Source organism: Hyla sarda, chromosome 8, assembly GCF_029499605.1.
Source record: "Hyla sarda isolate aHylSar1 chromosome 8, aHylSar1.hap1, whole genome shotgun sequence".
In the NCBI taxonomy this organism is placed as follows: domain Eukaryota; kingdom Metazoa; phylum Chordata; class Amphibia; order Anura; family Hylidae; genus Hyla; species Hyla sarda.
Genome location: NC_079196.1, coordinates 231,369,101 through 231,393,950, shown reverse-complemented (window position 1 = coordinate 231,393,950; position 24,850 = coordinate 231,369,101). Strand labels below are relative to the sequence as shown.

The window sequence follows — 24,850 nt, the reverse complement described above, 5'->3', positions numbered from 1 at the left end:
TAGAAAGTTAAACAGATTTGTAAATTATGTTAAAAGTAAATGTAACATATTGTCCCTATTTTTATACACGTTGGGTATAGGTGTTTGTTGGGTTGCTCGGGTCTTTAGTGACGGTCAGACAGACAGGAGCCTCTCCATTGTATCTATATAGATTTGTAAATGACTTCTATTAAAAAATCTTTATCCTTCCAGTACTTTTAAGCAGCTGTATACTACAGAGGAAATTCTTTTATTTTTGAATTTCTTTTTTGTCTTGTCCACAGTGCTCTCTGCTGACACCTGATGCCCGTATCAGGAACTGTCCAGAGCAGGAGAAAATCCTCATAGCAAACCTATGCTGCTCTGGACAGTTCCTGACACAGACAGAGGTGTCAGCAGAGAGCACTGTGGTCAAGACAAAAAATAAATTCAAAAAGAAAACAATTTCCTTTGTAGAATACAGCTGCTTTAAGGGGTACTCCGGCGCTAAGACATCTTATCCCCTATCCAAAGGATAGGGGATAAGATGCCTGATTGCAGGGGTCCCGCCGCTGGGGACCCCTGTGATCTTCCACACCGCACCCCATTAGAATCAGCCCCCGGAGCGTGCTCGCTTCAGGTCTGATTAATAGCGATCACGGGGACAGAGCATAGTCACGTCACGGCCCCACCCCCGATAGGGGATAAGATATTTTAGCGCTGGAGTACCCCTTTAAAAGTACTGGAAGGATAAAGATTTAAAGAAGTAATTTACAAATATGTTTAACTTTCTGGCACCAGTTGATTTTAAATATTTTTTTTCCTCCGGAGTCCCCCTTTAAAGCTCTACTTTATTGGATATTCAGTAAACATTCCAAAGGCATTTAGGCAACACTGAACAGGACATGAATGATATAAGAAACACCAGAGAAATGCCCCCATATACACCGACGCGTTTCGGATATAAGGAACATCCTTTGTTGCACATTTTTGTAATTTTTCCATTTTATTAGAGGAATGTGCAGAATACTAAATTACTGGAAATATAATGAGATAAAATTGTTAAAAATAAATGGGAGCTCTCTGGCTGGTAGGTGACTTCTCGGGCTAGACACGTTTCGGGGAGCCACGTCCCCTTTTTCGATAGCAGTGAGAGTGAATGACTGAGATCACTGCTATCGAAAAAGGGGACGTGGCTCCCCGAAACGCGTCTAGCCCGAGAAGTCACCTACCATCACCCCCACTGTGGACACACGGAAGGACTTATATCCTAGGAGTCTCTGATTAGAGAAACACGCTGCATCAGGAACTCTTTCTGCTCCACTGGTCAGCCGCAGCAAGGGCGACTGCATCCAGCCCACGATCGGCACATCCGGTAAGAGGCACATACAGGGTCAGCCTTAGGTGTTCAGGTGCCCTGTGCGAACTAACCTTGTGGCACCCCCCCCCCCCGCCAGTGATAACAGGTGACGTCTTCTCTCTTCTCTATAATGAGGAGAATACACAATGATATCAGTGATTACAGGTGACGTCTTCTCTATAATGAGGAGAATACACAATGAAATAAGTGACTACAGGTGACGTCTTCTCTATAGTGAGGAGAATATACAATAATATCAGTGACTACAGGTGACGTCTTCTCTATAGTGAGGAGAATACACAATTATATCAGTGACTACAGGTGACGTCTTCTCTATAGTGAGGAGAATACACAATTATATCAGTGACTACAGGTGACGTCTTCTCTATAGTGAGGAGAATACAGAATAATATCAGTGACTATAGGTGACGTCTTCTCTATAGTGAGGAGAATACACAATCATATCAGTGACTACAGGTGAGGTCTTCTCTATAATGAGGAGAATACACAATGATATCAGTGACTACAGGTGACGTCTTCTCTATAGTGAGGAGAATACACAATGATATCAGTGACTACAGGTGACGTCTTCTCTATAGTGAGGAGAATACACAATCATATCAGTGACTACAGGTGACGTCTTCTCTATAGTGAGGGGAATACACAATGATTCAGTGACTACAGGTGACGTCTTCTCTATAGTGAGGGGAATACACAATGATATCAGTGACTACAGGTGACGTCTTCTCTATAGTGAGGAGAATACACAATCATATCAGTGACTACAGGTGAGGTCTTCTCTATAATGAGGAGAATACACAATGATATCAGTGACTACAGGTGACGTCTTCTCTATAGTGAGGAGAATACACAATGATATCAGTGACTACAGGTGACGTCTTCTCTATAGTGAGGAGAATACACAATGATATCAGTGATTACAGGTGACGTCTTCTCTATAATGAGGAGAATACACAATGATATTAGTGATTACAGGTGACGTCTTCTCTATAGTGAGGAGAATACACAATCATATCAGTGACTACAGGTGACGTCTTCTCTATAGTGAGGAGAATACACAATCATATCAGTGACTACAGGTGACGTCTTCTCTATAGTGAGGGGAATACACAATGATTCAGTGACTACAGGTGACGTCTTCTCTATAGTGAGGGGAATACACAATGATATCAGTGACTACAGGTGACGTCTTCTCTATAGTGAGGAGAATACACAATCATATCAGTGACTACAGGTGAGGTCTTCTCTATAATGAGGAGAATACACAATGATATCAGTGACTACAGGTGACGTCTTCTCTATAGTGAGGAGAATACACAATGATATCAGTGACTACAGGTGACGTCTTCTCTATAGTGAGGAGAATACACAATGATATCAGTGATTACAGGTGACGTCTTCTCTATAATGAGGAGAATACACAATGATATCAGTGATTACAGGTGACGTCTTCTCTATAGTGAGGAGAATACACAATGATATCAGTGATTACAGGTGACGTCTTCTCTATAGTGAGGAGAATACACAGTGATATCAGTGACTACAGGTGACGTCTTCTCTATAGTGAGGAGAATACACAATGATATCAGTGATTACAGGTGACGTCTTCTCTATAGTCTTTCCTCATCTAATTCAGATGGTACATTCCACCGGGTCCAGCTAAATCTTCTCTCTGCAGAACGTGACGCCCAGATGGCTCCTCACTATGTCAGCGGAGTCTGATCCTCTATATGAAAATAATAATTATTATAATACTGCCAAACTCTGTATCCCTTGAATATAGTTCTGGCACACACCATACCTCTGAATATAATACTACCACACACTGTATCCTCTAAATATAATACTATCACACACTGTATCCTCTGAATATAATACTATCAAACACTGTATCCTCTGAATATAATACTACCACACTGTACCCTCTGAATATAATACTACCACACACTGTATCCTCTGAATATAATACTATCACACACTGTATCCTCTGAATATAATACTATCACACACTGTATCCTCTGAATATACTACCACACTGTACCCTCTGAATATACTACCACACACTGTACCCTCTGAATATAATACTATCACACACTGTATCCTCTGAATATAATACTATCACACACTGTATCCTTTGAATATACTACCACACTGAACCCTCTGAATATAATACTATCACACACTGTACCCTCTGAATATAATACTATCACACACTGTATTCTCTGAATATAATACTATCACACACTGTATCCTCTGAATATACTACCACACTGAACCCTCTGAATATAATACTACCACACATGTATCCTCTGAATATAATACTACCACACACTGTATCCTCTGAATATAATACTATCACACACTGTATCCTCTGAATATAATACTACCACACACTGTATCCTCTGAATATACTACCACACTGAACCCTCTGAAGATAATACTACCACATACTGTATCCTCTGAATATAATACTATCACACACTGTATCCTCTGAATATAATACTATCACACACTGTATCCTCTGAATATACTACCACACTGTACCCTCTGAATATACTACCACACACTGTACCCTCTGAATATAATACTATCACACACTGTATCCTCTGAATATAATACTATCACACACTGTATCCTATGAATATACTACCACACTGAACCCTCTGAATATAATACTACCACACATGTATCCTCTGAATATAATACTACCACACACTGTATCCTCTGAATATAATACTATCACACACTGTATCCTCTGAATATAATACTACCACACACTGTATCCTCTGAATATAATACTATCACACACTGTATCCTCTGAATATAATACTATCACACACTGTATCCTCTGAATATACTACCACACTGAACCCTCTGAATATAATACTACCACACATGTATCCTCTGAATATAATACTACCACACACTGTACCCTCTGAATATAATACTATCACACACTGTATCCTCTGAATATAATACTATCACACACTGTATCCTCTGAATATACTACCACACTGAACCCTCTGAATATAATACTACCACACATGTATCCTCTGAATATAATACTACCACACACTGTATCCTCTGAATATAATACTATCACACACTGTATCCTCTGAATATAATACTACCACACACTGTATCCTCTGAATATACTACCACACTGAACCCTCTGAAGATAATACTACCACATACTGTATCCTCTGAATATAATACTATCACACACTGTATCCTCTGAATATACTACCACGCTGAACCCTCTGAATATAATACTACCACATATTGCGCTCTCTGAATATAACCTTACAGTTCAGTGCACCCTTTTAATACAATACCACAACGTATTGTGGCCTATAAAACCCGTACCACTTAAGAAATTCCTTATAATATACGCTATACCTGTGAAATGCAAAACATTTTGTGCCCCTCACATATAGAAATAATGCCCCTTTCTGTGCCCCACATATAATAATTATGACATGTCCTGTGCCCCCCACATAGTAACATTGTCTGTCCTGTTCCTCCCACATAATAATGTCCTTTGTCCTGGGACCCTCACATATCATGCCACCTGTCCTGCCCCCTCAGGGGGCATTATATGTGAAGGGCACAGGACATGGGGTATTATATATGAGGGGCACAGGACAGGGGTATTATATGTGAGGGGCACAGGACAGGGGGTATTATATGTGAGGGGCACATGACAGGGGTCATTATAAGTGTGGGGCACAGGACAGGGGGCATTATAAGTGTGGGGCACTTGACAGGGGGCATTATAAGTGTGGGGCACAGGACAGGGGGCTTTATAAGTGTGGGGCACTTGACAGGGGGCATTATAAGTGTGGGGCACAGGAAAGGGGGTATTATATGTTAGGGGCACATTATTTGTGAGGGGCACAGCACAGGGGCATTACATGTAAGAGGCACATGACAGGGGGCCCCCTGTCATGTGCCTCTCACTTATAATGCCCCCTGTCATGTGCCCCTCAATTATAATGCCCCCTGTCATGTGCCCCTCAATTATAATGCTGCAGTCATGTGCCCCACACTTATAATGCCCCCTTTCATGTGCCCACACTTATAATGCCCCCTGTCATGTGCCCCTCAATTATAATGCCCCCCTGTCATGTGCCCCTCAATTAAAATGCCCCTGTCATGTGCCCCACACTTATAATGCCCCCTGTGATGTGCTCTTCACTTATAATTCCTCCTGTGAGGTGCCCTTCACAGTAAATTTCCCCCGTTTATGTGCCCCCCAAGTTTTACTTACTGGTTAGTAAGCTTACTGCTTGCTCCCAGTGTGCCAGCTGTGTTTCCGGGCGCCGGCGCGATGATGTGACGTCATCGCTCCGGCCAGCCGTAGATCGCGTCCCCGCGGCTCACACGCTGCAAGCAAGGAGCAGCGTGTGAGAAAGGTGAATGAATGGTGGAGCGGCTGAGCTGACAGCTACCGCTCCACCATGATAGAGTTCTGAGTGGGGGAGGGGCGGCAATCTCGAGGGGGCGGCGGCGGCAATCTCAGGGGGGGGGCAATTGCCCCATTGCCCCCCCCCCTGGATCCGACAAGTATGACAAGTATGTTAGTGGCATGCGAGCTGTGTCGGCCGCCCGGCGCCGCCCCTGTTGCTATGGCGCCCTGTACGGCTGCACAGCTCGCACACCCCAAAGGCCGGCCATGGGCACATAGTGCCACACTCACATTTATGGACATTTATCAACGGGTTTAGTCAGGTTTTCTTTACTATAATTGTCGCAAAATTGTCGCAACTGCGACTACGCGATTTTTCGTGCGACATTTTGACTGGAAAGCGAGAAAAGCACGTTTTCCAAAAATGAACTACGTAGTAATAATTTTAAAATGGACTACGGGTAGTCAGGTATTTATAAACTGCGACAGTCGCAACTGCGCAAAAAAAAGTCGCAACAGGGTTAAAAATTGACTAAATTTACTCCAGCTCAAACATGGAGCAGAAAAAGCTACTACCAAAGTAAAAAAAGGAAAAATTGCTGACGTGAAAGAAAATTATCAACAGGCTGAAACCAGTTGATAAATAAGTCACACATAAGCAAAAAAAAAAGTAAGGAAAAAATTACTAAAAAAAAAAGAATACATAAGCAAATATTGGTAAATGTCCCTCAATGTGCTCGGAGCCTTGCATACCTGTCCCTGCGCCGCCGTGTGATAGCGAGGTCCCGAAGTGGAGGATTACAATAACTGTGGACAATCAGCTAAAACCCCTACTGAGTCTGAAGCCACTCATACTGTAGTCCTGGGCAGTCAGGGTAGAGTGGGCTCCAAACAGGGGGCATCCAGCGCTGCCAAACGCTGCAACAAAATATTATCTACTGCTAATTAACTTATTTCGGCACGGTGCCGTCCCTGCCAAGCTATTGACTATACACAATCCATCTCCAGTTGCGGAGGAAATATCCATATTTGCAGCACTTGTAGCGCCGAATATAGCGCAAAGACTTTCCTATTTCCGTGTCCAGTTCTCATTATATTTAATTGGGATATTATTATCCAGTGTTATTTTTATATATACCTTCAGGACAGTTTTCATAGTATATCTATATATTATATTTTATATCTCGTGAATAGTCCGAAGCAAGGACCCTGCTAAGGACCTCACTCCAATAAGTTTATTTAAATAAATGCTATTTTAATTTGGAAACTCTCTCTCTCTCATTCTCTTTTCTTTTTTATTTATTTTATTACTCTTTGCATTTCTTCTGTTCTTTCTCCTTTCTCTCACCCCTAGCCTAGTAGGACTGTTACCCATTTTTTGTCTCCACTGGATAAACAATGCTTTGTATGTACTGGAGAAGTCACAAGAATAGAAGATCCATGAATCGTGGCGTCAGGATTACTGGACACTTCTTGTCTTCTAATGTTTTATTCCTCCCTAAATTGTATGACGATGTATCCGGCCTCTTATTGTTGCCTCATTGCTGCTGTTTTGCTCTTGTGTCGGCCACTGATCTCTTCCTCTTCCTGCTTCAGGAGGCTCTTTAGTTAGCAGCCATTTTTAGTTCTTACGCGGCTTTCATTTAGTCATTTAGTCACAGGGTCATCCAGACTTCATTTAGTCATTTAGTCACAGGGTCACCCAGGCTTCATTTAGTCACAGGGTCACCCAGGCTTCATTTAGTCATTTAGTCACAGGGTCTCCCAGCCTTCATTTAGTCATTTAGTCACAGGGTCACCCAGGCTTCATTTAGTCATTTAGTCACAGGGTCTCCCAGGCTTCATTTAGTCATTTAGTCACAGGGTCACCCAGGCTTCATTTAGTCATTTAGTCACAGGGTCACCCAGGCTTCATTTAGTCATTTAGTCACAGGGTCACCCAGGCTTCATTTAGTCATTTAGTCACAGGGTCACCCAGGCTTAATTTAGTCATTTAGTCACAGGGTCTCCCAGGCTTCATTTAGTCATTTAGTCACAGGGTCACCCAGGTTTCATTTAGTCATTTAGTCACAGGGTCATCCAGGCTTCATTTAGTCATTTAGTCACAGGGTCATCCAGGCTTCATTTAGTCATTTAGTCACATGGTCATCCAGGCTTCATTTAGTCATTTAGTCACAGGGTCACCCAGGCTTAATTTAGTCACAGGGTCACCCAGGCTTCATTTAGTCATTTAGTCACAGGGTCACCCAGGCTTCATTTAGTCAAAGGGTCACCCAGGCTTCATTTAGTCACAGGGTCACCCAGGCTTCATTTAGTCACAGGGTCACCCAGGCTTCATTTAGTCACAGGGCCTCCCAGGCTTCATTTAGTAATTTAGTCACAGGGTCACCCAGGCTTCATTTAGTCATTTAGTCGCAGGGTCACCCAGGCTTAATTTAGTCATTTAGTCACAGGGTCTCCCAGGTTTCATTTAGTCGTTTAGTCACAGGGTCTCCCAGGCTTCATTTTGTCATTTAGTCACAGGGTCTCCCAGGCTTCATTTAGTCATTTAGTCACAGGGTCACCCAGGCTTCATTTAGTCATTTAGTCAAAGGGTCACCCAGGCTTCATTTAGTCATTTAGTCACAGGGTCACCCAGGCTTCATTTAGTCATTTAGTCAAAGGGTCACCCAGGCTTCATTTAGTCATTTAGTCAAAGGGTCACCCAGGCTTCATTTAGTCATTTAGTCACAGGGTCACCCAGGCTTCATTTAGTCATTTAGTCACAGGGTCTCCCAGGCTCCAGTAAAGCATCATGGCTCCTGCTCTCTTCTTCCGCTCCTGACATACGTTTAATATCTTATTGTGCTCCATGGTATATTTTATGAATATTATTGAGTGCTAATATTCGAAATGCAAACTTTTACCGCGAATATCGGCACAACAATGATGTGTACTGTGTAAAATAAAAAGTGATCATCCCTCCCCGCTTCCAGCTTGTGGTCCAAAGAAGACTATAATATTATTTACTGTGTGAGTCGGCGTGGAGCGCGAATATTCCAGAGGATACTGATCTCTCCCTTCTTTTAGCTTGTGGACCAATGAAAAGGAAAGATATAATCGTGCATGCGCACTATACGAATTTCTTTAAGAAAAAAAAGTGAATGAACATAGCAAATATGCTAATTTCGCGAACATAGGACGAATATTCATCCATATATTCACAAAATATCGCAAATTCGAATATGGCCCCTGCCGCTTCTCACTATTTATGAAGACACAACCTGAGCCGGGATCCTGCTGTGTGTATGAGGCTTTAGCTGTCGTGGTGGGTGTGGCCTCCTGGATAGAAGAGATTGTTTTAAGGATATAATGTATTCACTGATCTTTTTATCTTCCTTTATCTTCAGATTTCTCAGACTAAACACAAGGTCGGAATCTTTTCAAGATCCTCAGAAACCAACTATCAATGGCTGAAAACAAGGCTGGAATCTGGATCCTTCCGGAATGTCATAGAGAATGTCCAGTCTACTTATATCCGTAACAATGGCTTCCGGCAGTTCATGGAGGACGTGTCCCGGTGCACGTTCGGAATCCTGTATCACACGAAGAACAGAGGACGGATCAATGTCACCAATGTCACCGACTCTCTGTACGACGAGGAGCTGAGTTATTTGTGTGAGATGTTAGGTAGGTGAATACGTGGGGATTGTTATCATTGCTTGTATCTTTCTCTGCTCAGCATTTTATTTTTTCTATACAGCCCACACACAGGACTGCCATCAGAAATTGTGGGGCCCCTGACACAGTTAAAGGCCTGGGCCCATCTTCTATTGGGTAATGCCTCAGTAGGTAGGTAGGGAATTCCCCTAGTAGGTAAAAATGCCCCCAGTAGGTAGGTACTGCCCTCAGTAATGCTTCCAGGTAGGTGATGCTCCTAGTATGTAAAAACACAAAGAAAAATAGCAAGCACAACTACCTAATACACGGGTGCACGCTGCTGTGGCAAATACAGAGTATACAAAAAAGGTTGCAGCAGCACTCTTGGTCAAAAAATAAAGGCTCTTAGCGCACTTTTTGATCAAAACGTGTCCCCCCATCCTCCACGCGGAGGTGCCCTCATTTCGGATGGGACCCCAACACTCATTTCACTCACCTCTGCTGGGCATATGGCCTCTAACTGTGTGACATGCACCCCTCCCCTGTTTCACAGGAGTTTTTTTTAATTGTTAATGGATTCAGCATGTCACCCAGTCAGAGGCCATGTGCCCAACAGAGGTGAGTGAAATTAGTTTAAGGGTCCCATTCGAAATGAGGCCACCTCGCCGTGGTGGATGGGGGGACACGTTTTGATCAAAAAGTGCTCTAAGAGTCTCAATTTTTTGACCAAGAGTGCTGCTGCAACCTTTTTTGTATGCCCCCTGTAAGTAGGTAGTAGGTAATTGCCCTGGTAGGAAGGTAGTAGGTAATGACCCCAGTAGGTAGGTAGGGAATCCCCCTATAAGGTAGAAGCCCCTAGTAGGTCATAATGCCCCCAGTAGGTAGGTGATTCCCTTAGTAATGCCCAGGGTAGGTAATGCCCCCAGTAAGTAGTTAGTAGGTAATTCCCCTGGTAGTAAGGTAGTAGATAATGCCCCCAGTAGGTAGGTAATAGGTAATTTCCCCGTTAGTAAGGTAGTAGGTAATACCCCAAGTAGGTAGGTAGTAAGTAATGCCTCCAGTAGGTAGTGCCCCCACGTAGATAAAACCCCCAGTAGGTAATGTCTCTAGGTGGGTAATGACCCCAGATAGGTAATGCCCCCAGATATGTCCTCTTAAAAAAAAATCTCATTCACATTTCCATAATATACGTACAGGAGCAGGAGACCATTGTTTAAAGGGGTACTCCACTGGCCAGCGTTTGGAACATTTAGTTCCGAACATTGTGTGCGTGCTGCGGGGGTCGGCCAAGACCCCTCGTGATGTCACACCATGCCCCCTCAATGCAAGTCTATGGGAAGGAGTGTGGTGGAGTCTCGCAACTAAATGTTCCGAATGCTGGCCAGTGGAGTATCCCTTTAAACAGCGGTCCTCTGCTTCTGTGCAGGTGCAGCTGCAAGGTGGCCCGGCGGGCAGTAAGCGACATTGGTTGCTGTGCACTGGCTGCACCCCCCTGATGGTGGTCCTGCCCACATAGGGAGAAGATTTACCCTGATCGATCAAACACTCTATTCCCTGTCATGGATGCTACAGGTTTACCTTAAAGGGATACTCCAGCCCTAATACATCTTATCCCACCCTGGGGACCCCCGCAATCTGTCATTCCGCACCCACCTGTGCAAGCTCTCCACAGCGCTGGAGGCTCCGAGTGTGTGATAACCACAGGGCCGAAGTATCGTGATGTCATGACTCCGCCCCCGGGTGACATCATGCCCCGCCCCCTCAATGCAAGTCTATGAGAGGGGTCGTGATGGCGATCATACATCTTATCCCCTATCCTTTGACAACAGTCAGGCTGGTGTTAACACCCCTCTCTTCTCTATCGCCAGACACATTGCCCTCACCAGGGACCTGTCACGTAACGCTGCTGCTGAGTCTTACAATAAAGCCATTAGAATATGCAAGATATCAAATATGTATCAGAAAATAAATTCTCTACTGTGTATAAAATGGTTTCATCTAAACAAAAAAGAACAAAAACAAGTGACGGACATTGATCCAACAAATGGTAAAATCCTATAAAGGAAGCCCAGAGGCTGCACTACCGATGACAGACCATCCCTTTCTAGTTTCTATCAGGCTCAGTTGTCAGGTCGGACTATGCTGGAACGTCTTCAACACTTTGTGGGAAATATCTTATCCCCTATACAAAGCATAGGGACCACCACGATTTCCGGTGCCGCAACTCACCTGGTGCATGGTGTGAACTCCGTGCTGGATGACTGGCGATTAAAGCTGCCACGCCCCCTCCATTCATGTCTATGGGAGGAGGCGTGACGGCTACTACGTAGCCGTTACGCCTCCTCCCATAGACATGAATGGAGTGGGCGTGGCATGAAGTCACAAGCACGGAAGCTCCAGGCTTCCATGTTTCGGACACCGCCTCTGCCGGCCATGAGATCGCAGGGGTCCCCAGCGGCGGGACCCCCGTGATCAGACATCTTATCTCCTATCCTTTGGATAGGGGATAAGATGTTTTCTGGTGGAGTACCCCTTTAATGTTTACAGTAACTTTATATCTCTTGAGAGGCCTCAGTGCTCAGTATCTCCTACAGAACAGAAGGAGAAGGAGGCCAATAGCAATAACGGTTGATGGACACACAAGGATCCTGGCCCCACCTATTTTTAAAGGGGTACTCCGATGGAAGACAATTAAAAAAAAAAAAATCAAATTGTGCCAGAAAGTTAAACAGATTTGTAACTTACTTCTATTTAAAAATCTTAATCCTTCCAGTACTTATCGGCTGCTGTATGCTCCAGAGGAAGTTGTGTAGTTCTTTCCAGTATGACCACAGTGCTCTGTGCTGACACATCTGCCCATATCAGGAACTGTCCAGAGTAGGAGCAAATCCCCATAGCAAACCTCTCCTGCTCTGGACAGTTCCTGACATGGACAGAGATGGCAGAAGAGAGCACTGTGGTGAAACTGGAAAGAACTACACAACTTCCTGTGGAGCATACAGCAGCTGATAAGTACTGGAAGGATTAAGATTTTTAAATAGAAGTAAGTTACAAATCTGTATAACTTTCTGGCACCAGTTAATTTGAAATAATTAAAAAAAAAAAAATGTTTTTTTACCGAATTACCTCTTTAAGGGGTTTTCTTATAAGGCTGGGGGTAAAGTAAAAAAAAGGTCCTTTGCCGCTCCTCTTCCAGCACCTTTTGGTCCCCAACTTGTCACTTCGTGTTTCTGATTTCTAAACAAAATGTCTCAGCAGGACCTGTCCCCTCAGCCAATCACTTACTGAGGAGGTCATTGCTGCGGCCGGTGATTGGCTGAGGGGGCAGGTCCTGCTGAGATGTCTCGGAGTAGATGAGTGGGGGACAGAAAGGCGCTAGAATGGGAGCTATGAGGGAGCAGGGTAGGCAAGTATCATTATTTTTATTTTTTTTATAGTGTCCCCAGCCTTATAGAAAATAAATTATGAACCCAGACATCCCCTGTAAAGGGGTACTCCGCTGTTAGACATCTTATCCCCTATCCAAACGATAGGAGATAAGATGTCTGATTGCAGGGGTCCCGCTGCTGGGGCCCCCCGTGATCTCCCACAGCATCGGGCGTTCTAAACAAACATCGGGTTCCTGCGGCAGTGGTTGTGACATCACGGCCACACCCCCTTGTCACTCCAAGCCCCCTCCATTCATGTCTATGGGAGGGGGCGTGTCGGCTGACACGCCCCCTCCCATAGACATGAATGGATGGGGTGTGGCATGACATCACGAGGGGGCGTGACCGTGAAGTCATGCTCACGGCCTCCGGTTCCGAGCGTTCTGGGCACCGGAGTACCACTTTAAGGCCAAAATTTTCACTATAGGATTAATGATATCTGTTGCAACCATCTGTAGTAACAATTATCATCACCATCATTTTTACAACAACTCTCATTGTCCTCATCGTCTTCACATCTGTACAGCCGATTTGGGGATGTGACCCCCTTCCCCTCCCATGTGACCCCCTTCCCCATCCATGTGACCTCCTTCCCCTCCCATGTGATCCCCACCCCACAATGTTCTGTCTGTTTCTTGGTTGCAGTTAGATCCTATTTGTTCCTTCCACAGAATTTCTATCTGATCTACAATCTCCAGTAACTATGAGAGACACCGGGGACATGTTATAGGGGGGACCCGACCTACACTTTGTGCTCCATTTGCAGCCGCTTCATCCATACAATTTATGGGACACTTTATGGGATCTGCTGTTTGTTACTCTATAGGGCAGTGATTTTTTACTTTCTTTGTGTAGGGAGAAGCAATGTGATTGTGATCATCGATGACCTGAGTGATGACAGTGACCAGAAGAAGGACCATATCCTGGATAACCAGCCAAGCATCAGGGAGCAGGCCCGGGACCTGTTCCTATTTACCTCCAGTGATCACCAATGATGGCGGTGGGAGGTGAGGGCGGACATCTTGGCTTTACAGAGAATGACAAGGACAGCACACTGTCTAGGAGAACTCCCTAAAGCTTAGGCTCCATTACCTCACAAAACCCCAGGGTGGGTTGGGTTGCATCCTATATCTCCACCATCCATGAGGCTTCCTATTCTGACTGCAGGGGACAGTACAGAGATCTCTCCATGATCTATTTTTACCCAGGACTGTATCTATAACAAGGAGGTGACCTAATAATATATATAATATATCAGGACAGTACAGAGATCTCTCCATGATCTATTTATACCCAGGACTGTATATATAACAAGGAGGGGACCTAATAATATATATATAATATATCAGGACAGTACAGAGATCTCTCCATGATCTATTTATACCCAGGACTGTATCTATAACAAGGGGGCATCCTCTACATCTAGAGGAAAGAAGGTTTCCACTCCAACACAGACAGGGGTTCTTTACTGAAAGAGCAGTGAGACTGTGGAATTCTCTTCTGGAGGAGGTGGTCATGGTGAACTCTGTAAAAGAGTCCAGGGGGAGGGGCCTATATGCATTTTAGGAGAGTAATAACATTACAGGTTATATATACTAGACTTCTAGGGATGGAACATTGATGCAGGGATTTATTCTGATGCCATATTTGGAGTCGGGAAGGAATTTTTACCTCTAGTGTGAGGGTTTTTTGCCTCCTCTGGATCAACTCAGTAGAGACTCATTAGGGATATGGTTGGACTTGATGGACGTTGGTCTTTTTTCAATCTATGAACTATGAGACTTCTTTCCCAGACTGCAAGGGGGGCCCAACCAAGAGCCTTACTTCCCTGATGTCTTCTTGTGTCTTGTGTCAATTCTCAAATAAAAACCAAAAATAGAAAAATTCTGTGACACCAAAAGTGACACTGGACCACCGCTAAATCCAGTATATAACGCCTACACTATACTGCTAAGTCACCCCAAACACCGTCTATGTAAGAGGGATGGGGAGAATAAAAGTAAATAAGAACCCAACAACCACAATAATATAGTCCTCAGATAGAAAGGTAATTATAAGTGTATCAATAAATGGATTGGGTTTAGGTGCTGGCTACATTTTTGTTTTATTTTGTTTTTGCTGTGCACTATGGGGGGGAGTGGCTCCCTCTGTAGCGGTGCATTCCCTCCCCTATTTCACAGGAGGTGCTTTTAGGTTGTTAGTGGATCCAGCATGTCGCCCAGCCTGAGGTGAGTGAATGTTAGGGCCCCATCCTATAAGAGGCCACCTCCACGTGGTAGATGGGGGGACATGTTTTGATCAAAAAGTGCGCTAAGAGCCTCCATTTTGTTGACCAAGTGTGCTGCTGCCATTTTCTTTTTTTTACAAATAAATGGAATACTTTGCATGAAATGATGAGGTATTGATTGATGGACGGAGCGCTGTGTTGGAGCCATTCTCACATATGACTTATCTTACATGTTCTCTTTATTACAGATGCCCCAGAGGTTCCTCAGTTATAATACACAGAGGTCCCATCTTATATGGAAACCACAAGCGTCTGTCATTCTATTCCTGTACGAGTAGACACAATGGTCACAATGTAGACGGATACAGTATGTGTCATTGCATTGAGTGGATAGATATGTCTGTGTATCCTTTCTCTTTTGTTATATGACTCTGAATACACTTATTACTGGTTCAGCCTTTCTCCATAATATATACTGTAGGTATATTATGAATTAAAAAATCATGGGATAATATTGCATATATAGGATCGTATATTATCACATCACAGCGTTATATAAATAAGGCAGGACTGTCATAGATCCCTGTACACATTATACTTTTTATTCTTAAGTTTTTATTTTTCTTAGGTATCTCTATGTAGTCCTCACCCCGTCACCTATTGTCTGTATTCCTATATTGTTATATTGTCTGTACATTTCTGTACAAACAGTATGTTTAGAATGCTTGGTTCCGATGGCAGGGGTGGTGACGTCACCCCAGACCCCTCCATTCATGTCTATGGGAGGGGGCGTGATGGCCGTGTGGGTAAAACACATTGCAAAAATGTTTTCTGACTCTGAAGTGTTATCCAGTTTCCCGTATTAGTATTGAGTAAGTGTTTCATGAGCCTGATAGAACCGCCATGTGGAAACAGACCATTAAAACAATTCACCATTAAGGTAATGAAGAACGGATTATTGTTATATTACCTTGAATTACCTGAAGTGTCCAGTAGATGACTGCGCCAACAAGTCCAGTCCAGTCCAGCTGAACAAGCCAAGCAGAGAGAAAGCAAATTAAGGAGATTACCAGGGTCGGTCACAAGAGAGCAGCTGAGAGATACATACTGGCATTTGGAGAGATCAGAACTGATGCCAGTACAGCCTATGGGAGCAGCAAGAGAAACTTCAGCTGGACTGATCTGGTTACGGGCCTGAAGCTCCTCTCCCATGGCCCACAGCAGATTTTAAAGGCCTTGAGGTTCGGTTTTGGAAATTCAAAGTGTTTAGCCTAATACAGTTTACACTGCGTAGCAGGACTTTGTATGGGCCGAATCTCTTCTATGTGCACCAACAGCCGTTAGGGTGAAGATCAGGGTGGGCTGCAGGTGTGCTTGTGGGTGAGTAAGGGAGACCTATAGCCACATTGCCTTGTCTGACTCTGAGATATACTATACTATGTGAATCCTGGTAGAAAAAACAGACATGGGCGCACATCCACAATTTTGAATTATGATCTAATTGCTTCTCAGCATAATTACAAAAACTAACAGGTTGTTAGAATATACGTTTTGATCAAAAGGTACAAAGCCCACTCGCCACGTCAAGGCCACCTATTTAGAGTGGGTCCCTAACGTCCCTAGCATAAAATGGTGTAGCACTGGGCGGCGCCCACCACCGCCGCGACACCAGTGCCCACAGGGGGAATGACCCACTGGCAGAGCGGCCCCAGTGCCACCCAAACCAGTCTCTGGGCCGCATCCCCCGCAGACACGACGCCGCGGCAGCAACGGACGCCGCACAGCACCACACCAGTGTGAACAAGGTGTAACAGCACATTTACCATGTGCTCCCAGTCAGACTGGGAGACTGCTAGAAAATGAAAGGGCCCAGGTGTAGCTACCTGCTACTTATATAGGGTTGGGCTGAGGGGGTGGGGAGGAGTGCAGGCCAAGTGGAACAAAAAAAAGGAGGGGATAGAATACACAATGTGAATCCTGGTAGAAAAAACAGACATGGCCGCATATCCACAATTTTGTATTATGATCTAATTGCTTCTCAGCATAATTACAAAAATTACTATACTATGTTATGTTATTAACGGTTGTTGTTTTTTTTCCCTTCCTGCAATATAAAGTTAGCTCAAGTAAGATGGTGTCAGTTTCATTAATACCTCAGATCTTCCGAGCGGACCCCACATCCATATTCTGGATGCCCAGTTGGTTGGAGGCACTGCGGCAGACATGTAACCCAGCTCCCAGAAAGCAGAGGCTCAGGATAGGCCTGCCGAGCCTGGGGGATAACAAGGGTAAGGGACCCCAAGGATGCAGGTGGGCACCCCCAAAACCCTGTAACAATTGTATAACCTGCTATTTCTTGCATCACATATCCACTTCTGCATACACTGTAGTATAAGGAGGTGCATGGTTTAAACATTTGTTCTTTGCTGCCACCACAGTTGGATTGTGTCCGCAAGGATACATGGAAAATTGGTCACATGACTTCCCTCATATTAGTTTCTATGTAGAAAGTCCAGCTAGTCTGACCCTAGCCAGAGTAATGTGTGGACGAGCCTGTGTGTCAGTCTTCTGGTAGAACACATTAGGAGAAGGAGAATTAGGCCTAGCTCAGTAATGCAGATTCCAGCTAAAGCCTGCTGTAAAGCAAATAACTAAGCCCTGGCTTTGCCAACGAGTCAACTCCAATTCCTGAGTCCGAGTCAGATCTCGATCAGTCATGCTGATCACTGCATCGTGTAGCATTACAGGTTTACAGGTCTCTAGTCCACACCAAGAGGACAAATCATCTCAATCATCATGTTCCTGAGGGAGAATTATCTAGGCAGAAGAGGCAATAGCTGAGCAAGGACTCCTCTGTAATCACTTAACCCTTTGTGGGCTTCTAGTTGGAGTTGGTTCTGCTTGGCTATCATTTCATGATCGTCTGTATCTTAAAGGGGTACTCCACCTATAGACATCTTATTCCCTATCCAAATCATATGGTATAAGAAGATCTTCCTGCTGCACCCGGCATTTGTTTAGAGCATTGGGTGCAGCGCTGGAGGCTCGTGACATCATGGCCACACCCTGCTCATGACATCATAGCCACGCCCTCTCAATGCAAGTCTAGACTTGCATTGAGGGGGCGTGGCCATGATGTCACGAACCTCCACTCTGCATCGCCAGTCATCCGGCGCGGAGCAAAGTTTGCACCGTGCATCGGATGTCTGGGGTGCCGCAGCCGAGATCGCGGGGGTGCCCAGTGGCGGGACACCCACAATCAGACATCTTATCTCCTATCCTTTCGATAGGGGATAAGATGTCTAGGGGTGGAGTACCCCTTTAAGCCCTGAGATAGGGAACTGTATACCCGCAACTGTCAGTAACAGTATTTTGTAGTATTGTCATTAGAGATGAGCGAATCGAAGTTGACGAACCCGAATTCCTTACGAATTTCATGCAAAATTTGATTCGCAAGGAATACGAATATCGCTGCGATTCTATCGCGCAAATGGCTTCATTAAACTCCATTTTACAGCGTTCCAGGCTATTGGAGACCTGAGATGGCGGATCCACATGTGAGTACATGGGGCAGGGGATTATGGGAGGGCGGGAAACAGCGGCGGGAATGAAGGTAGGCGGGCTGACCCTGAATCACATGTGAGATGCAGCCTATCAGTGTTCACTGACCCCTGTGATGTCACAGCCCTATATAATCGGCGGCCATCTTGCCTCTCTTCATTTCATCTATGCAGTCAGATGGAGAGGACGGGACTGTGTGTGTGTGAATAGCTCATACCACAGCGTTACACTGCAACTGCTAGTCACATCAGCATTAGGGAAAGGCAGGAGTGCAGAGTGCTGTGCTGTTACTCTGAGAAGGATCATTGATTGCTAAACCTCCTATTCCCGTTATTGAGCATTGCAGCAGAGAGGGGCAGATAGCTGTCAGCTGCCTCATACACATCTCCAAGCTGCCTCAACTTTATCATCCATCTTATCTCCTAATTTTTCAGCCCAATTGAGTTTATTTTTATTTGCTCCACAAATCTTCTGCTGCTCAGAATTGTGTGACAGAGTGCAATTTAGGGGTTAATCCATGGATTTTGTTTTTTTGTGGTGCTGCACTGTTGGGTCCTGCTGCTGTTCAGAAATACATGATTGTTCAGTGGACTGTAGTGCATTTTTACCATTTTGTACCTGTTAATCTGTCAAGGGGCTGCATACTGTGCAAGTCCAAACAATACTATTCACCGGCTTTTTTTTTTTCTTTTTTAATACAGAGTTTTTTCTGCGTATAGTTACACATATATAACTGGCCTCGTCAGTGTATACCGCATACATACATCCAAGTATTGTACCATTTAGTACCTGTTAAGCTGTCAAGGTGCTCCAAACCGTCAAAGTCCAAACAATAGCATTCACCAGCTGGTGTTTTACAAAAATACAGAGTTTTTTCAGGGTATAGTTAGGCATATTACTGCCCTCATCAGTGCATACTGCATAGGTACATCCAAGTATTGTACTATTTAGTACCTGTTAATCTGTAAAGGGCCTACATACTGTGAAAGGACAGCCGTAAGTAATCACCTGCTGCTGTTCTAGACAAATACTGTTTAAAGAGTAGTGTAGCGTATTGTAATACCCTCATATACACACTAAGTATGTCAGGCAGAGAAGTGCCAGGACATGCACAGAGGAGTGGCAGAGGCCTAAATACTTCAGGCAGAGTTGGCAGTAGAATTGGGGTGAGTGGCAGCAGGAGTAGCAGCGAGAGGCCTGAGCTCCCGTTATCAGCCAGAGGTCGCGTCTCCACCAGCAACCCATCTGCCGTCGTCGATAGGTTATCATGCTCACCCACATCATCACAAGTGACATCTGACACCACCAGTCAACAGTTGGTGGGTTCCTCAGACACAACCCTCAGTTGGCATGGCCCGGGAGCAGTCCCTGTCCTCCCATTGCCTCTGTCCTATGCTGTTCTCTCTCCTAAAGAAGTATTTTATGCTGTGGGTTCAGCTCCACTATTTACTGAGGACAATCTAATAGAGGACAGTCAGCAGCTACTGGAAAGCCAAGAAGGGGAGGAGACATGCGCCGCTTGCTCCGCTAGGCGGCCAAGTAGTGATGTGGAGAGTGACGTGGGAGGCGGTGTTGCAAGTGTTCAGGGCCCTGAAGCAGACACTGCTGGGGAACCTGAGGAGGACAACAGTGACGTGCACACACCTGTTGATGATGATGAAGCCGATCGCAATTGGGAGCCGGGTGCAGAAGGGGCTTCATCATCATCAGGAGAAGAGAGTTGCAAGGTTGCCCTTGAGGCAGCAAAGCGGTAGCACGGTTGGCAGTCAGCATGGTGGCAGGAGTGGAAATTCAGGAGCCAAACATGCCCGGGGGAGAATACCTGCTTCGCGGCAGCCTACCTTTTCGGGAGGTAGTGGAACAAGAGTTCCTGGAGACGGCGCCAGTAGCAATCAATTAGTGCGGACTGCGGGTGGGAAAATCAGCTACTCGGCAGTGTGGCAGTTTTTCATAAGGAATCCGGAGGAGGTTCACGTAGCCACATGCAAGATCTGTCGGCAGAAGGTGAAGTGTGGCCAGGGTCCCAATGTCGGCTGCGTCAACACATGCTTCGCCACCATAAAGCGGCCTGGGAAAACCGTGGCTCCGATGTAGTGGTCCAGCCTGCTGCATCACCCAGTGGCCATCCGCTCCCTCCTTCATCCAGCCAAGACTCCACCACCTCAGCCAAAGGGAGCATTGTGTCAAACCCTCCTTCTTGCACTCCTGCTTCTTCCGCTCGTAGTCAGCCATTCTGCCAACAATCCATTGGCGAAGCCATGTCCAAGAGACAACAGTATGCGCCCACTCATCCAAGTTGCTGGTGTTGCAGTCCCTCCCTTTTCAAGTGGTGGACTCTGCACCTTTCAGAGAATTGATGGCTTGTGCCGAGCCGAGGTGGAGAGTCCCAAGCCGTCATTTCTTTGCGAAGAAGGCAGAACCAGCCATGCATAAGTTTGTACAAGAAAAGGTGGGCCAGTCCTTGAGCCTGTCGGTGTGTTCAAGAGTGCACGGCAGCGCCGACGTGTGGAGCTGTAACTACAGGCAGGGACAATACTTGTCTTTTACGGCCCACTGGGTAAATGTGGTTCCTGCACAGCCACAACAGCAACTTGGACAGGTCACACCGCTTCCTCCTCCACGCTCTCGCTCTCAGGCAGTTGGTCCTGTTATAGTGTGCAACACCATCTCCTCATCCTCCACCTTGTCCTCGGCCTCCACTGCCCGTCCAAATCTCAGTGGCCCTTTATCGTACCATGTGTGTAGGACACGGCGGTGTCAAGCTGTTCTTCACATGGTTTGCCTTGGCGAACTGAGTCACACAGGGGAGGAACTGCTAACTCCACGAAATCTGGAAATGGGAACCATGGTGACCGACAACGGGAAGAACATCGTGTCCGCGCTGCGACAAGGAAGTGTGAAACATGCGCCCTGCATACCACATGTGTTGAATCTGGTTGTCAAGCGCTTCCTCAAGTCTTCACCCCATTTGCAAGACATTCTGAAAATGGCAAGGAAACTGTGCATGCACTTCAGCCACTCGTACACTGCCAAGCACACCTTCCTTGAGCTGCAGCGTCAGAACGGTATCCCACAACATAGTCTTATTTGTGACGTTGCAACACGTTGGAATTCCACCCTCCATATGTTGGACAGACTATACGAACAAAGAAAAGCCATCACCGATTTCTTGATGACCCAAGCAGATAGGAGTACTCCCCTGTGTAACTTCAATGTGAACCAGTGGCAGCTCATACGTGACACCTGCCGTTTGCTGAGGCCCTTTGAGGAAGCCACATTATTTGTGAGTCGCCTGGATTACGCCATGAATGACGTAATTCCACTCCTACATTTCCTACAACAAATGATTAAAACCATGGCTAGTCACATCAATGGACATGGACATCTCAAGGCTACATGAGCCCTGTGGGGGCTGAACTGGAGGAGGAGGATGATGAGGGGCAGAGCGAGCACAGTTTAGGTTGGATGAGATGGCCGGTGTTTCTAGTCATCGGACAGGAGAGGAGGAGCAGGAGCAGCCAGAGGAGCTGAAGGGTTATGAGGAAGTTGAGACAGAGGACCCAGACACACCATGGCAGTATGCAGTGGAGATGGAGGCAGGTAGTCCCTCTGAGTCACTGGCGCAAATGGCATGATGCATGCTCAGTTGCTTGCGTAGTGACCCCCGAATTGTCAAAATCCATCAGCGGGATGACTTCTGGACCTCCACCTTATTAGACCCTCGCTACCGTCCCAAAATGGGGGTCTTTTTTACACCCACTGAGAGGGAGGACAACCTGACCTACTACAGAGAGATTCTACGTAGTCAGTTGGCTGACACATGGCCCATCCACTCGCAGGTCTGACTCGGGGGGCCCTCTGCGCTCACCTTCCACTGCCATGGCTGCTGGGGAGGGGTGGGAGGAGCAGTACCAGCTCAATCAGCAGCAGCCTGAGTCTACAGTCGCTGATGAGTAGCTTTCTTCACCCGCATAGTGAAGCAACTCATCAGCAGCAGGTAGACATGGAGCAGGACCTGAACCAGCAGGTGGTGGCATACCTTGACATGGCCATGCCAACAACCATTGAAGATCCGCTCGACTTCTGGGCAGCCAAACTTGATTTATGGCCACAACTAGCAGAGTTTGCCCTGGAAAAGCTGTCCTGCCCGGCCAGTAGTGTGCCATCAGAGCGGGTGTTTAGTGCGGCCGAGGCCATAGTCACCCCAAGGCGAACTCGTCTGTCCACAAAAAATGTGGAGAGACTGATGTTTGTGAAGATGAATCAGGGATGGATCAGCCAGGATTTCCAGCCACCAATGCCAGATGCCTGAGAGTAGATTGACCATGCTGTTACACCAACATTTCCCAATTATGGTTGGTTATGAAACCCTCTTGGGTTATCAATTAGGGTTATGGAACCCTCTTTGGTACTGCGATTGCCTGCTCCTGGCTCATCCTGTGTCTTTCAGGAACTACTTGCCTCACTGATGCTTCTGGCCTTGGGCCTTTAATTTTTGGATGTTAAGCAGTAGCTAAATACATGCTTAATGCAAATGTCAACATTCATCTTTAAATGTAAGGGGTTATGAAACCCTCTTGGGTACTGCGAATGCCTGCTCCTGACTCATTCTGTGTCTTTCAGGAACTACTTGCCTCACTGATGCCTCAGGCCTTGGGCCTTCAATTTTTGGATGTTTAGCAGTAGCTAAATACATGCTTAATGCAAATTTCAACATTGATCTTTAAATGTAAGGGATTGGTTATGAAACCCTCTTGGGTACTGCGGATGACTGCTCCTGACTCATTCTGTGTCTATCAGGAAATAATTGCCTCCCTGATGCCTCCGGCCTTGGGCCTTCAATTTTTGGATGTTTAGCAGTAGCTAATACATGCTTAATGCAAATTTCAACAATTAACTTTAAATTCTCGGCACTCTGCCAGGGCCTTCTCCTACCCTGCCGGGGCCGATCCGAGGACCTCACTAAACCATCCAATCGGTAGTAGAGACATGCGGTGTGTACAAAGGGCAGGGACTTAATGAACTCGAGCTTATGACCCGCGCTTAGTTGTGATTTTTCTTTCCTGGCAAATAATTGCAATCCCTGATCCCTATCGCGAACGGGGTTCAGCGGGTTACCCGCACCTGTCGGTGAAATCAAGACACACGCTGGTCCGTTCAGTGTAGCGCACGTGCAGCCCCGGACATCTGACGGCATAACACACCTGTTATTGCTCGATCTCGCGAGTGATCGTGCAATGTAAGGGGTTATTAAAGCCTCTTGGGTACTGATGATGCCTACTCCTGACTGCTCCTGTGTCTTTCAGGAACTACTTGACTTCATGATGCTTCTGGGCTTGGGCCTTTAATTTTAGGATTTTTGAAATACATACATACATGCTTAATTTAAATTTCAACATTTATGGTGCAATGTATGGAGTTATTAAACACTCTTGGGTAGTGTTTTTTTCAAATTTTCTGATAATTATCACAGTAATAAACTTGAATTTTCCACAATAATAACCATTACACCATTGAATGTTTGTTGCGTGTGATTATTTAAGTAAAATTTTCAAAAAAAAAATATGCAGAAGGATGAGCTCTGCTTCTTTATTTCATAAAAAATTATTTTATAGAACAATGTCTTTTGGTGGTCCACCGTCCTGCATTATAGAGTCTTCTGGACTCTTGGATATGCGCTTGTTCTTAAACAAAGGTACAAAAAACAAAAATGGCTGGTCAGGGCTATGGAGACGTTGCGCCTACATCTTACGGCCACATGAGCCCTGTGGGTGCTTGTGAGATTAGGTCCTTTGTACCCACACGGCAGGGTCCGGGACACAAATTTTGATTTAAATTTCAAATAAAAAAATCACACATTTCAATGGTCTCCTCATGCTGCAGCCAACTCCAGGCTGCGTCATTCTGGTAATATATAGAGAGCACTCGCTGTCCTAAATTTTCGCAAAAATTTTTCGTAAAAAATGTTTGTCTTTTTTATTAGGGATTGTGAAGCTTTGGTGCGTACTCATGTACCAGCCAACTCCAGGCTGTGTCATTCAGGCAATATATGGTTTACTGATGGCGCTGCTGGGCCTTGGTCTGGGAATTTCAAATTTTCTCATAGGTAGCACCCGCTATCCAAAAGTCTTCTTCATAAATTTCTACAATTGTTGTGTTTTTTTGGAGGGATTGTGAAGCTCTAGTGTGTACTCATGCATCAGCCAACTCCAGGCTGTGTCATTCAGGCAACATATAGGTAGCACTCG

At 45.4% G+C, this 24,850-nt stretch overlaps 1 protein-coding gene across 2 annotated transcripts in view; it reads left to right on the top strand.

Moving 5' to 3' along the window:
• Positions 1–17,162, top strand: part of LOC130284681 (uncharacterized) — a 56,698-nt gene extending 39,536 nt beyond the window's left edge. For both annotated transcript variants that reach the window (XM_056535307.1, XM_056535306.1), the window contains exons 9-11: positions 9,137–9,416; positions 13,670–13,821; positions 15,290–17,162. In XM_056535307.1, the coding sequence (XP_056391282.1) occupies positions 9,137–9,416; positions 13,670–13,809 (420 nt within the window). In that variant the 3' untranslated portion in view covers positions 13,810–13,821; positions 15,290–17,162. The remainder of the gene's footprint in view (positions 1–9,136; positions 9,417–13,669; positions 13,822–15,289) is intronic.
• Positions 17,163–24,850: the final 7,688 nt, after the last annotated feature.